Raw genomic sequence first — 14,679 nt, forward strand, 5'->3', positions numbered from 1 at the left:
TAGAATAGAATAGAATAGAATAGAATAGAATAGAATTTTTTAATGGCCAAGTGTGATTGGATACACAGGAATTTGTCTTGGTGCATATGCTCTCAGTGTACATATGCTCTCAGTGTACATAAAAGAAAAGTTAAGTGAGTTTTGCCCCATTTTATGACCTTCCTTGCCACAGTTGTTAAATGAATTGCTGCATTTGTTAAGTTAGTAAGTTAAAAGTGCAGGGAAGAGCAACCAAGATGATTAGGGGACTGGAGGCTAAAACATACGATGAACGGTTGCAGGAACTGGGCATGGCTAGTCTAGTGAAGAGAAGGACCAGGGGAGACAGGATAGCAGTTTTCCAATATTTGAGGGGCTGCCAAAGAGAGGAGGGGGTCAAGCTATTTTCCAAAGCACCTGAAGACCAGACAAGGAATAATGGATGGAAAGTGGTCAAGAAGAGATTCTACCTGGAAATGAGAAATTTTCTAACAGTGAAAACAACCAACAAATGGAACAGAAGTTGACTTCGGAAGTTGTGGGAGCTTCATCACTGGAAGCTTTGAAGAAGAAACTGGATTGCCATCTGTCAGAAATGGTGTGGGGTCTCCTACTTGGGCGGGAGAGTTTTTATTTTTTATTTTATTTATTTATTTGTCACAACAGTATATATAAGCATAAGCATGAAATAACTATACGATATATAAGCATATATATAAGCATAAGTATGTAATAACTATACGAATTGGATACAATTAAAGGGAACAATAGGACAGGAACGGTAGGCACGCTTGTGCTCTTATGCACTCCCCTTACAGACCTCTTAGGAATGGGGTGAGGTCAATAGTAGATAGTTTTTGGACTAGAAGACCTATAAGGTCCCTTCCAACTCTGTTAATCTGTTAAATCTGTTAGTAACGCAGTCATTAAGTACATCTGGCTTCCCCATTGACTTTGTTTGCCAGAAGGTCACAAAAGGTGATCACATCACCCTGGGACACTACAACCGTCATAAATATGAACCAGTTGCCAAGCTTCTGAATTTTGATTACGTGACCACGGAGAAGGTCATAAGTGTGAAAAATGGCCATAATTACAGAGGAATTATTGAGTCTGTCATTTGCACCTCTATAACTGTCTGGTTCGGTTCTGCAACCCAACAAGAAAAACACAGACTTCAGAGGATAATTAGAACTGCAGAAAAAATAATTGCTACCAACCTGCCTTCCATTGAGGACCTGTATACTGCACGAATCAAGAAGAGGGCCGTGAAAATATTTACAGACCCCTCGCATCCTGGACATAAACTGTTTCAACTCCTACCCTCAAAACGACGCTATAGAGCACTGCACACCAGAACAACTAGACACAAGAACAGTTTTTTCCCGAAGGCCATCACTCTGCTAAACAAATAATTCCATCAACACTGTCAAACTATTTACTGAATCTGCACTACTATTAATCGTTTCATAGTTCCCATCACCAATCTCTTTCCACTTATGACTGTATGACTATAACTTGTTGCTGGCAATCCTTATGATTTATATTGATATATTGACCATCAATTGTGTTGTAAATGTTGTACCTTGATGAACGTATCTTTTCTTTTATGTACACTGAGAGCTTATGCACCAAGACAAATTCCTTGTGTGTCCAATCACACTTGGCCAATAAAAAATTCTATTCTATTCTATTCTATTCTAAGTTACTTTTTTCAGTGCTGTAGTAACTTTGACTGGTCACTAAATATATGATTGTAAGTCAAGGACTACTGTTTACACACATATACACACACACATGCTTTTTGGAGTTGAAATCCACACAGCTTTAAGTAGCCAAATTTGAAAAAGACAATTCTAGTCTAAAGGAGAGAGTGCGAGTTAACTTATCTATCACTTATCAGGTGTGACAGGGGTATCAGTTATTTGATGATATGCAATTAGAAACAAATTTAATGGAACCAAGAAAGGGACTTGTCTTTTATTATTGTAGGCTGGGATGTTCATTATGCTTATCTTTTGCCTTTCTTGATGATTTCTGCAATCCATTTTTGTAACTTGCTAACATTTGACTTTGGTGCTAGGTTATGGCATAATCCTGTTAGCCCAAGCAGAATACCAATTTCTCTCCAGAAGGGCATTTTTAATTAACTGTAAACTGGTTTTAATGAAAATAATAAATACTGGAATATTTTAGTTTTCTAAGAAGTCATTGTTTAAGCAGAATTTTTATGAACTACGGGCGCTATTCATTTCCCTTATTCTTCTGATGTATTTTGTTTGTTATGGTAGCTAATAATATAAGCAGCCCTGCTCATTAACCCTGGAAACCTTATTAGTCATGCATAGCTTATTAGTAGAGACTCCACACAGCCCTTCTAATATGTGGGCTAGAAATGTATTCTTAAAAGAGATAAATGCAAAAACTAAAATCCTAGATGATTGGGTTTTATTGTATTCTTGCAGATGATCACCTACTCCAGGTGATGTTGAATAATGTTGTTCCTGACATGTTCTTTTATTCAAAACGACGCTATAGGGCTCTGCACACCAGAACAACTAGACACAAGAACAGTTTTTTCCCGAACGCCATCACTCTGCTAAAACAAATAATTCCCTCAACACTGTCAAACTATTTACTATTTATTTATTTATTTATTTATTTATTTATTTATTTATTTATTTATTTATTTATTTATTTATTTATTTATTTATTTAAATTATTTTGTCAATCATATATAAAATAACAGGTAAAAGTATAAACATAATTTGGATACATGAAAAGAGTAAGTAAAAAGGAATATTAGGATAGGGACGGTAGGCACACAGGTGCACTTATGCACACCCCTTGCAGACCTCTTAGGGATGGGGTGAGGTCAACAATAGACAGTCTAAGGTTAAAATGTTGGGGATTTAGGGAAGAAACTACAGAGTCAGGTAGTGCATTCCAGGCATTGACCACTCTGTTACATATTTTCTGCAATTGAGTTTGGAGCGGTTTACCTTGAGTTTGTATCCATTATTTGTTCATGTATTATTGTGGTTGAAGGACATTATGGTAGATCATTTTATGTACTATGCTTAGGTCAGACTGAAGTCAGCATAGTTCTAAGTTGTCTGCACTACTATTAATCTTCTCATTGTTCCCATCACCCATCTCCTTCTACTTATGACTGTATGACTGTAACTTTGTTGCTTGTACCCTTACAATTTATATTGATATTGATTGTTTCCTGATTGCTTATTTGTACCCTATGACTATCATTAAGTGTTGTACCTTATGATTCTTGATGAACGTATCTTTTCTTTTATGTACGCTGAGAGTATATGCACCGACAAATTCCTTGTGTGTCCAATCACACTTGGCCAATAAAAAATTCTATTCTATTCTGTTCTATTCTATTCTGACGATCCACCTAACTTTACCATATCATCTTTGCCCTCTATTTACAGGTAGTAAATGACAAAATAGTTGCTACCAATATGGTCACTGGCTTGCCAAAGCAAACACCCGGAAGTAACGGGGACATCATTGTCCGCACAGGAAAACTGTTGATCCCTGTGACTTGTGAATTTCCTCGACACTACACCATCTCAGAAGGCTATATCCCCAATGTCAAGAATTTGCCACTGGAAATTATGGGGCACAATCAAGGTGTCTTCCCTTTCACTCTTGAGATATTCAAAGATAAGGATTTCGAAGAGTCCTATCGGGACTCCCTTCCCACTCTTAAGCTCCGAGACTCTTTGTATTTTGGGATCGAGCCTTTGGTGCACGTCAATGGTCTGGAAACGTTAGTGGAGAGTTGTTTTGCCACCCCTACATCCAAAACAGACGAGATCATGAAGTACCATTTAATTCGAGATGGGTAAGCATTCACTACTTTCGCCTTTGATCTGAGATTTAAAACTGAGGTTCTTTGATTGTTTAGTCATCTACGTTTGAGGAAAGAAAGGAACTCAAATCTTTCCTAAGACTGTCAGCATGCCTTTTGGCTTGCCGAGAAATCAGAACAACAGCCAGCCATCATGATTATACAGGCAAAACTATCCACTCCATAAAAAGAAAGCAGAGGTTGAGCAAATAGATAAAATGTATTTATTTGTATCCCACCTTTATTATTTTTACAAATAACTTAGCAAATATATCCGACATACCTTTCCCCTCCTATTGTTGTGACCTAGCCCCAAGTAGTTATTACCAGACACAATCAGTCCTAAACAAACATATTTTATTAGAACAGCTGAGAATTACTTCATTCTCAGCTTAGTCCAAATTAATTCCAAAACAAAGTCTTTCAGAAAAAGTCCTTTAGCCTTATCACAAACCTTTGTCTTCTTTGGCACTCTGCCAAAGGCTTTTCTTGGCAAGAACCCCACAAAGTTCAGAAATAGGAGATACTGACAAGAAAAAATTGTAGCAATGTTGCTTTCCTACAAAGAACCCAAGAGCCATTGCTGCTCTTTTAAGCCTTATGAGACGGGCCAATCATCTCCTGGCCTTACTCCCGAGTCGTCCTTTTTGCTTTAGCTGCTCTTGCCTTCTTGCAGCTCTTCACATGTGTGCACTAGGAACAGGCTACTGTTCCTCTGCCTCTCTGCTGCCTGCCTCTGGCATCGCTGGTAGACGATGTGTGGACACATCGGTAAGAGTGAAAGAAGGTAGACCGGAGCCTGTCAGTAAAAGGCAATTGGTAGACCGGGGTCTGTTTTTAAAGAAGGTAGACCGGGGCCTCTCAGTAAAAGGCAGTTGGTAGGCCGGGGCCTCTATTTTTAAAGAAAGTAGACCAGTGCCTCCCAAGTTTTGTATACTTTATTATTTTTATTATTTATTATTACTGACTATGCCCATTCAGTCACCTGACCACCAAGCCACACCCACCAATTAAGACACGCCCACAGAACCGGTAGGGAAAATTTTTAGATTTCACCCCTGCACTAGACCAAACTGGCTCTCATTTACAATTAAAATTACAATACTGTTTAGCAAGAAACTTCCTTTCTCATGATAATGTTTGAACAATTTGGTGACCATAATTAAAGACATTTACTCTTTTTATGTAGCCCTGCTGTTCACCCATCATTAGAGCATATTTAACATTAATGAGCAGAATGATCTTTTATAGCTGTTCCTGGCCTCAAACAGTCCTTTTGCCTTTGTGAAAAATTCATTTTTCATATGAGAATTGTATTTACAATGTTCATATATAAGCATTGGCTCTTCGTTTCTATCTGTTTTTAATGGATTGATGCTCACTCAGCCAGATGTTTAGACTGGATTTGGGATTTTTATCTAGCTATTGAGTCCTTCCCAAGGATCTTTGATAGGCAAATGTTGTAGGTGGTATTAGAGGCATCATTGCAGGATATAAGGTGCTCCAAGCAGGGCTATCTTTTGCAATTGACTGATGGTGATTTTGTCAATGCTGAGGGTTATTCAAGTGGTGATCCAGTTGTTTTGGGATTGTACTCAAGGTAACTATTATTAGTAGTACTATCTTTGTTTTTTTTGTCACAGTAATTCAACTTCTGTTTTTAGGTCAAATAAAAATCTCAACTCATATTGTAATCTTTTCCTGTTCTTTTCTTTCTATTTTGCTGTCTCCAGATATTATAATATCCACTAGCCAAAGTTTTTTTGACTTTGTTATTAACAATTGTTATTTTAATATTGTATTTTACCCCATCTTTATATATGTATCTATGAATGTGTGTGTATACATTCTATATATAAAACTCAAGGCAGGCATTTTATGGTAATTGTTTTTCATTGGATAAGCAAGGATTTGTATTGTAAACCTTAAGCTGTACAGTACAATTAGATGTATAGGATGATCTATCTATTATGTCACCCTATATGAAATTTGATTCAAAGTCTTATTATCCCTGTGGTTAGGTAGCCCAAACCAATAGGACTATGAAAAAGAGAGAGTGGGGAGGATTGGCTAAGAGATTTGAAGACTGACTTTTGAGAACAGACACCCAGAGATGGCAAAATATCTCAAATGAACCACAAACTAGTGCAGGGGCAGAGAATTTGAGCAATAGAGAGGAAAATGTGACTCAACGAGGTGGCTAGAGAAAAAGAGAATGATTAGGAAACACAGGTTAATAAAACTTATACTTTTTGAAGTATGATAAAAGGCCATATAAGAAACATGAGAGGAAGTACCGTGTTTCCCCCAAAAACAAAACCCTGTCTTATATTTTTTTGAACCCTGAAATAAGCGCTTGGCCTTATTGCCATGCATTCAAAAGCCTGATTGGGCTTATTATCAGGGGATGTCTTATGTTGGTCTCACCTTATATCTAACCTGAAGTGGCCATATGACCCCTAATCTTCTTGGTGATGACCAGAGAGATCATGAAAGATCAGGGTTAATTAAAAGAAGTACAAACTCAATGCAACCGGGAGCCTTAATAAGCTACCATGTAAATATCTGTGTTCAACTGGAGTGAATAGAACTTTCCCAAACTGGTTAAATTTATGGTTTAGCCTCAAGTTATAAACGGACTCAAACAGATTAGGGAGAGGTTGTGTAAAAGCAGTAACAAATTCACAATATCTCTGGCTGCTTTCAAATGAGTTGCTCCTGACTAGTTAACAGATAATTAGTTTCAGAATATTAAAACTACCATATTTTTTGGAGTATAAAACGCACCAGAGTATAAGACACACATTAGTTTTGGGGGAGGAAAATAAGAAAAAAGGTGATTGGGAGGTGGATTGGCCTCCCAGAATACCCCCAATCAACTATTCCAGAGGTGAATTTCTTGGTTGTGAGCTTTGTGCCTTGCTTTTTTCTTTTTTTTTTTTTGAAACTTCTGAAACTCTGTTTCAGAAAAAACTATTTTTTATGACTGAAATCCTCCAAAACAGCTTCGGAAAAAAAGCCTCTGAAGCTCTGTTTGGGGGATTCTTTTCTGAAGCTCTGTTTGGGGGATTCTTTTCTTAAGCTTTGTTTCTGATGCTTTTTTCAGCCTCTGAAACCTCCGTTTGAGAAGCTGGACAGGGCTACATTCGGAGTATAAGACACACCCAGATTTTCACCATCTTTTTGGGGAGGAAAGGTGAATCTTATACTCTGAAAAATAGAGTAATCACAGCTTGGCTTAAGAACTGTAGAATAATTCTTGATTTCTTTATCATTTTCATTAGTTTGCTCCATGTTTCAGGATGCTCAAAATTCAGATTCCAAGTATTTGTATGCCCTGATGAACATCAATGTTCACAAATAATAAAATGATTGGAAGCGCAAATAAAAAACCCCAAAGCAACAGCAACAGGAAATGGCAGTCTTCTTGTTTAGGCAAGTCTAAGGGTATAGTGTTTCTTTAGAGAAATGAGAGATTAAATGAACAGTTGGGGTCTCTTAAAATATAAATCCTGTAAGCAGATGGAAGGGCGGGGGAAAGCATTTACTCATTACACTAAACCACACTTATGATTGATGGACTGGAAATTATTATCCTAACACACATCATAGACGCTAAAGTTTGGGGACAACCCAAATAAAGCACAAAACGTGTTGCAAAAGAAGTGTGGTTAATGACTTCTCCTTTGAAACCCAGAGTCAGACCTGCCTCACCTTGAACCTCTAAGTAAAAATGATCCTTGACTCCATTTGTTGAGAAAGGTATAGTTTACTAAGTCAAGTGAATAAGGGGCGTGCATAAGCGCACAAACGTGCCTACCGTTCCTGTCCTATTGTTTTTCTTTTCTCCTTCCTATATATGTTTATATGTGTATATATTATATAATCTTTTTGTACGATGTTGTGACAAAATAAATAAAATAAAAAATAAAAGAATTATGGTAATGCAAAGCCAGAACTGAAAATTGTGTGCCAAAATCCCCAAGTTTAACTTTTCCTTCCCTTAGGTGTCTCCCAATGTTGGACACCCCCCCACACACCAATGTCCAATCAAATTTGAAGATGGTTTTCGAATGGTCACTTCAAGTGTAGGTTGGCATGCAGCTGTGTTCCGTTCCCAGCTGGGTGACCTTGAAATCGCATCTCGCAGAGATACAGTGAACTTTTAATTTCCCTTGAATCATTTCACCCTCCCATCCAACCCCAACCCCCATTCCTGTAGAGTCCAGGGCAGACTGTCACTGAGCAATACCGTGTTTCCCCAAAAATAAGACCCTGTCTTCTATTTTTTTGAACCCTGAAATAAGTGCTTGGCCTTATTGCGCTCAAAAGCCCGATTGGGCTTATTATCAGGGGATGTCTTATTTTTGGAGAAACAGGGCAGTAAAACGCAAGCATGAGGTGGCAGCTGACACCCAGCTTGGAAACTAGAATAGAATAGAATAGAATAGAATAGAATAGAATAGAATAGAACAGAACAGAACAGAACAGAACAGAACAGAATAGAATAGAATAGAATAGAATAGAATAGAATAACACAGTTGGAAGGGACCTTGTAGGTTTTCTAGTCCAACCCCCTGCTTAGGCAGGAAACCTTATACCACTTCAGATAAATGTTTGTCCAATTTCTTCTTAAAAACTTCCAGTGTTGGAGAATTCACAACTTCTGGAGGCAAGTTGCTCCACTGATTAATTGTTCTAACTGTCAGGAAATCTCTTCTTAGTTCTAGGAGTACACTTATTATGTAGATGGGATATAATTAGACTAGAGACTAAAACATATGAAGAATGGTTACAGGGACTGGGCTTGGCTAGACTAGTGAAGAGAAGGACCAGGGGAGACATGATAGCAATGTTTCAATATTTGAGGGGTTTCCACAGAGAGGAAGGGGTCAAGCTATTTTCCAAAGCACCTGTAGGCCAGACAAGGAATAATGGATGGAAACTGAACAAGGAGAGATTTAACCCGGAAATAAGGAGAAATTTTCTGACAGTGAGAGCAATCAACCATTGGAACAGCTTGCTTTCAAAAGTTGTGGAAGCTTCATCCCTTGAGACTTTCAAGAAGAGATTGGACTGCCATTTGTCAGAAATGGTGTAGGGTCTCCTGGTTGGGCAGTGGGTTGGACTAGATGACCTACAAGGTCCCTTCCAACTCTGTTAATCTGTTAAACTCAAATTCCACATAATAATTGTTTTGCTGAAATGCTGAAATTCATTTAGAAACCATCTTTGTGCCAAAGTAGGGCCCTGCTCAGGAATGCTATAGAGCCAGTTCTTACCTGCATTCTTAATCATGGGAAGTAGTGTCTTCTTGCCTATGGCACATGTGATCATAAACTGTAGAAACTCTGCAGAAGGCTTTTAATGAACAAAGATACCCAAGTGAAGCAGAATAAAAAAAAAGATTTCCCAGTTGTGTTCTTAAAAAGCCAGATTGCCTGCCATTAAGGACATACTATATCTCCTACTAGACTAGGCTATTTCAATAGGAAGGGGAAGTTATGCCATTGTTTAACATAAAGGGTTGTGCTTCTAAAAGTCTTGTAGCACTATAAATATTAGCCAATTTCTTATGCCATAAACCTGAATGGATGGTACTCCATCCTAGCAAATACAGTTCCTAAAATATAAAGTTGTTTTTTTCCAGAATAAGCAGTTAATGACATTCTCATGCTGAATATCTATTACATGGTTCTATTTTTTTTAAAAGTAACAAAATAAAGTACCCTTTTAAATCACTGTAAAGTAATCATGCCTTCAAAGAAAATCTTATGTAGCATCTGGTGTTTATCCAGTCTCTTATTTTATATTTGTGCTGTTGTTTCCTGATGTACTCCATACATTTATAACTTCCCCTAGGGATGATCTTTGTACCTGTTATTTATGAAACAATTTTAGATGTATTATCCCTAAGCTCATACTCTAAATTAACATTTTCATTTGTGAATAACAATGCCACGTTCCTTTATAAATGTTTTATGAAGTTCATTGAATTTCACTGACGTAAAATGACATGGGGATAATGTACTAAATTGGCATTCTGGAGCCCTGGTGGCACAGTGGTTAGAATGCAGTATTGTAGGCTAACTCTGCCCACAGCCAGGAGTTTGATCCTGACACGTTCAAGGTTGACTTAGCCTTCCATCCTTTCGAGGTCAGTAAAATAAGGACCCAGATTGTTGGGGGCTATATGCTGACTCTGTAAACTGCTTTGCTGTAAAGCACTATGAAGTGGTGTATCAGTCTAATTGCTATTGCCACTGCTATTCTAGCATTCTTATTATTGTAATGCTAAAATTACAACACAATGGAAATGTATGTTAACGCAGTTCAGTCCTAGTCTTGGGTGTTGGAATCTATTTGGATTCTTTACCATTGCTTCTGTGTCTTCCTTCCATTTGTCTTTGGAGTCGTTCTGCTGTTAATCACAAAGATCGAACATTAGAGAAATAGAGAAAACTTCACAAAGGCAAATAAGCATTAAGGAGCATCTGTTGTAGGGGTAAAAACAAAACAAGAGACAGCTGTGATTGTGGGATCAAAGCCCCACCCTTTTTATCTATAATACACATCCCAAAAAATGGGCGAGGCTTTGAATTTGAATAGCAACCTCCTTGAATTTTTGAATTTCTCTCATCCATTCCATGCCCTCCAAGTTGGGCCTTGAAAGAACTACTCCCTGGAGTAAACCTGAATATGCCTCATAATCCAAAGCAGCTCCTTTCCTACCACTTAAGGAAGGAATTTCCTGCCATTCAGCTTTCTTTGTAGAACATAATCCATATTCCAGGTGTCATTGATTTTTTTAAAGTTCTCACAGAGTATTCATTTCAGAATACAGAGTTTCTCTCTCTCTCTCCCCACCCCCCTATCTGTCTCTCATGAAAACCAATGGCCTAATAACTAGAAGCATGTAAAAAAAAACTTCAGGGGGAAGTAATCCTTGAAATTGTACTTGAACAGATGGCTTTTATCGCTGTGACTTAAGAGAGTGGTTCCATCTGATCTTTTAAGATGCTGAAGAAAATGTTGGAATGGACCTTGCTCGATATGTGCGACTGCACTTTAACAGATTAACAGAGTTGGAAGGGACCTTGCAGGTCATCTAGTCCAATCCCCCTGCCCAAGCAGGAGACCCTGCGCTGTTTCAGAGAGATGGCAGTCTAGTTTCTTCCAGTGATGAAGCTCCCACAACTTCTGAAGGCAAGTCGTTCCACTGAATATAGAATAACAGAGTTGGAAGGGACCTTGGAGGTCATCTAGTCCAACCACCCAAGCAGAAGACCCTACACCATTTCTGATATATGGCAGTCCAATCTCTTCTTGAAAGCTTCCAGTGATGAAGCTCCCGCAACTTCTGAATAACAAAATAATAACAGAATAACAGAGTCGGAAGGGACCTTGTAGGTCATCTAGTCCTGTTTATAAAAAGTCTTTGAGAATTGCAAGAACAGTGAAGAATCTAGTGATATCTTAAAAACGATTTATTTTAACATAGGTTTTAATGAGCAAAGATAGTAATATTTTCTTAAGCAAGGGCTATTTTATTTTTCCAAGCCTGTCTTGGGTATTTACCACAGAAATAATCGTTGAACGTTTCTTGATATGCTTACAAAATGATTCTCCCCGCCCCCATCTAGCAATAATACAAGGAGCAACAGTCCATCTTATCCTGACAATTCAGGTTCTGTCTGATAGCCTCTTCTCACTCAGGGTAAATGCAATTAATGAGCAATTAATGTCAGATTCCAAGGGGCAAAGGTTATTTCTATGTAGGACATCGCTGTCCGCATACAGTACTTTTCCTTTGCTTTTTGTCCTGTGTAGCAAGTTTTATAATGTTCAAAGTCTGCATTCTGGAGATTAGATTGCTGGTAAGCATTCTCTTGCGCTATCATTCACCACCAAAGAATATACCTTTTCTCTGAAGACAAACACAGTCACACAAGAAGCTAGACACTGAGGAATAACAGCACCAAGTATCAGCTCATTCTCAGTATTTTTGTGTCCCTTAGAATGACATCTCATTTTTCAAGGAAATTCATTTTGCTTTCCTCAGTCTACTTTTATTATATTAATTCAATTGGCTTTGATTCTCCATTAAGGCTCAGAAGGTATTACACATTGACAAAACAAACAAACAAATAAACAAAAGAAAGAAAGATGTCTGCAATCATTAATTCAACTTTTGGACTCAGAAGTCCTGAAACCTTATAAGCATAATGGAACAAAATGACTTGGGAATAATGCATTCTGTTGCCTATTTTTCTCTCTCTCAGATAAACATCTTAGTTATTTGTAGGATTGTCTGGCAGGAAATGAAGATGGCCACCACAGCTCTCTGATCAATGTCTCACTCTCTGATCAATGTCTCACTCTCTGATCAATGTCTCACTCACTACATTCAAAAGGGATACGGGGCTTTGATCCCAGGAGTGTGGCAGCCATTTTGATGTTTCCCTCTTTGTAAACACAGTGGTTATTTGCCAGCAACAAAATAATTAAATAGAGGATATTGAATGTACATTCAAAAAGTCCACTTTCAACCCATGTTTTTAAAATTTTCTCCAATTCAAGAATTTGCAATGTACTTTAAAGAAATATACACAAATTAACAGAAAAGTTCAGGCTAAAAATTATCAGGAAAAATTATTTGATATGTTGTCATTCATCCCACCACGTATTTGGGAACCTGAGAAGAAAAAAATTCCTACAATATTTTCTCCATTAGTTCTTTGGTTTTGCCACGTCTCTGAGTCATATCTAGATCTTTGTTGAAAAAAAAAAATCAAAGGTTAGCTAAGGATTTTTTTGATTTAGGATGCTGGTAAATCTTTTGGTCATTAGCAGAACTGCAAATCCAGACTGTGAAGGAGGCCTAATGCGTTCTTTTAATCTTTTTTTTTATTGCAATGGGTATTTTTTACATTTCTGGCAATGCAATTAGACTCCCGTTCTGTTTTTTCCATCTTCAGTCTTGGCTGATCTACCAGTAGAGTTAAGGCAGCAATATGAGTGCCTGCCAGCCTCCCTGGAAGGCACTGAAATATCTTCTGCCTTTGGGGCATCAATCTATGAAAACTGTTGACATTTTTCTTCTCTCCCTTTCTATTCAGCTGCGTTTCAGATGATTCCATAAAGCAGTACACATCAAAGGATCATTTGGCTAAACACTTTCAGGTCCCAGTGTTCAAATTTGTGGGGAAAGACAACAAGGTGAGCAAAAATTGAAATTCATGAATTTCAGGAGAGCTGACAAAGAAGTCAGAAGTCTACTGAAATGGACCAACAGAAGGTCCAGATGCCACCAAGATCTTCTCTCACTTTTGATAGACTTGGTTTGGAGAAAATGAGAATGAATATTGTTGGTAAATGGGGATTTAAATTAATTAAACAGCGCTTTAGAGACAAAACCAAATTGGGGGAAGCTAATATTAATATTGAAAAAGGTTTGCAAAATGCTTTCAAGTCTTGCCTAACCCTGTTGTTTTCTTCTTCTATTTCCCATACCTATCATATTTTCTTTCTCCTGAGCTGTTGTTTAAATGAAATAGACCGCCTGAGACAGAGGTGGGTTTCAGCAGGTTCTGACCAGTTCTGGAGAACCGGTAGCGGAAATTTTGAGTAGTTCGGAGAACCAGTAGTAAAAATTCTGACTGGCCCCGGCCCCATCTATTCTCTGCCTCCCAAGTCCCAGCTGATCGGGAGGAAATGGGGATTTTGCAGTATCCTTCCCCTGGATTGGGGAGGGAATGGAGATTTTACAGTATCCTTCCCCTGCCACGCACATGAAGCCATACCCACCAAGACACACCCACAGAACTGGTAGTAAAAAATTATGAAACCCACCACTGATCTGAGATATGGTCGTTAAACACCACCCACTGCACCAAATATATAATTTCACAGTTTGCTTCCCTTGGAAATTTTGTACTATTGTTTTAGATTAAAGGTAAAGCTAAAGGTTCCCCTCACACATACGTGCTAGTCATTGCCGACTCTAGGGGGTGGTGCTCATCTTCGTTTCAAAGCTGAAGAGCCAGCGCTGTCCAAAGACGTCTCCGTGGTCATGGGGCCGGCATGACTCAACGCCAAAGAGGCATGGAACGCTGTTACCTTCCCACCAAAGGTGGTCCCTATTTTTAGATTGGGTGACATCAAAGCTCTCTGTTCTGAAACAAGAACTTCTCATGTGCAAGCAGTTCTTAACAATGTTTGAAAGGTCAATAAATGTAGGTGGGCTCATCCTAAGAATTCATTATCACTACACATTTTATGTCACTAACCATAACATTCAACAAGGAGTTTTGAATACCTGGCACCCCAGCAATTTCAAAATTTCAGGGAAAGAATGACAGGGAAGCGAGATTTTATTCTTCAGCGTAGTGGTATCATCAGTTTTTCTTGAAAACGTGTTAACAACATTACTCTTTTTAAGTTTTTGTTCAGGAGTAAAAGACTACTGTTAGCTAAAATGATATAAAATTTGGCTGCTTTTAAAGATTTCCAGCCAAAATGTTCTATTCTCTGAAGCTCACCCCTACTGTTGGACAGATATAACTAATTTACATTTGCAAATGTATCTTATATTTGAGGTAAAGATCATTGCTGGATTAGTGTCTGTTCCATATTACGGGGTAGCTGAAGGTTTGGTGCAAATAAGATTCCACCAGGATCATATTGCTTCTACTGTCTTTTACTTTCTGTCTTCACCTCCTGAATGAGAGAAGTTTCAAAATATTGTACCAAGAACTGCAGCTAAGGCAAAATTAATACTTGTCCCTTAGACTGTTAATCTCTAGGCGGTGGAGGTGGGGGCAGGT

The 14,679-nt window shown here is 38.1% G+C and overlaps 1 protein-coding gene across 1 annotated transcript in view; it reads left to right on the forward strand.

Annotated features, from left to right (window-relative positions):
• The window catches only part of OIT3 (oncoprotein induced transcript 3), a 52,418-nt gene that overhangs the window by 37,078 nt on the left and 661 nt on the right, over positions 1–14,679 (forward strand). Inside the window, exons 7-8 of the mRNA XM_058188486.1 lie at positions 3,432–3,847; positions 12,973–13,072. Of these exons, the coding sequence (XP_058044469.1) occupies positions 3,432–3,847; positions 12,973–13,072 (516 nt within the window). The remainder of the gene's footprint in view (positions 1–3,431; positions 3,848–12,972; positions 13,073–14,679) is intronic.

The sequence above is a fragment of the Ahaetulla prasina genome, chromosome 6, assembly GCF_028640845.1.
Source record: "Ahaetulla prasina isolate Xishuangbanna chromosome 6, ASM2864084v1, whole genome shotgun sequence".
NCBI classification, from domain to species: Eukaryota; Metazoa; Chordata; class Lepidosauria; order Squamata; family Colubridae; genus Ahaetulla; species Ahaetulla prasina.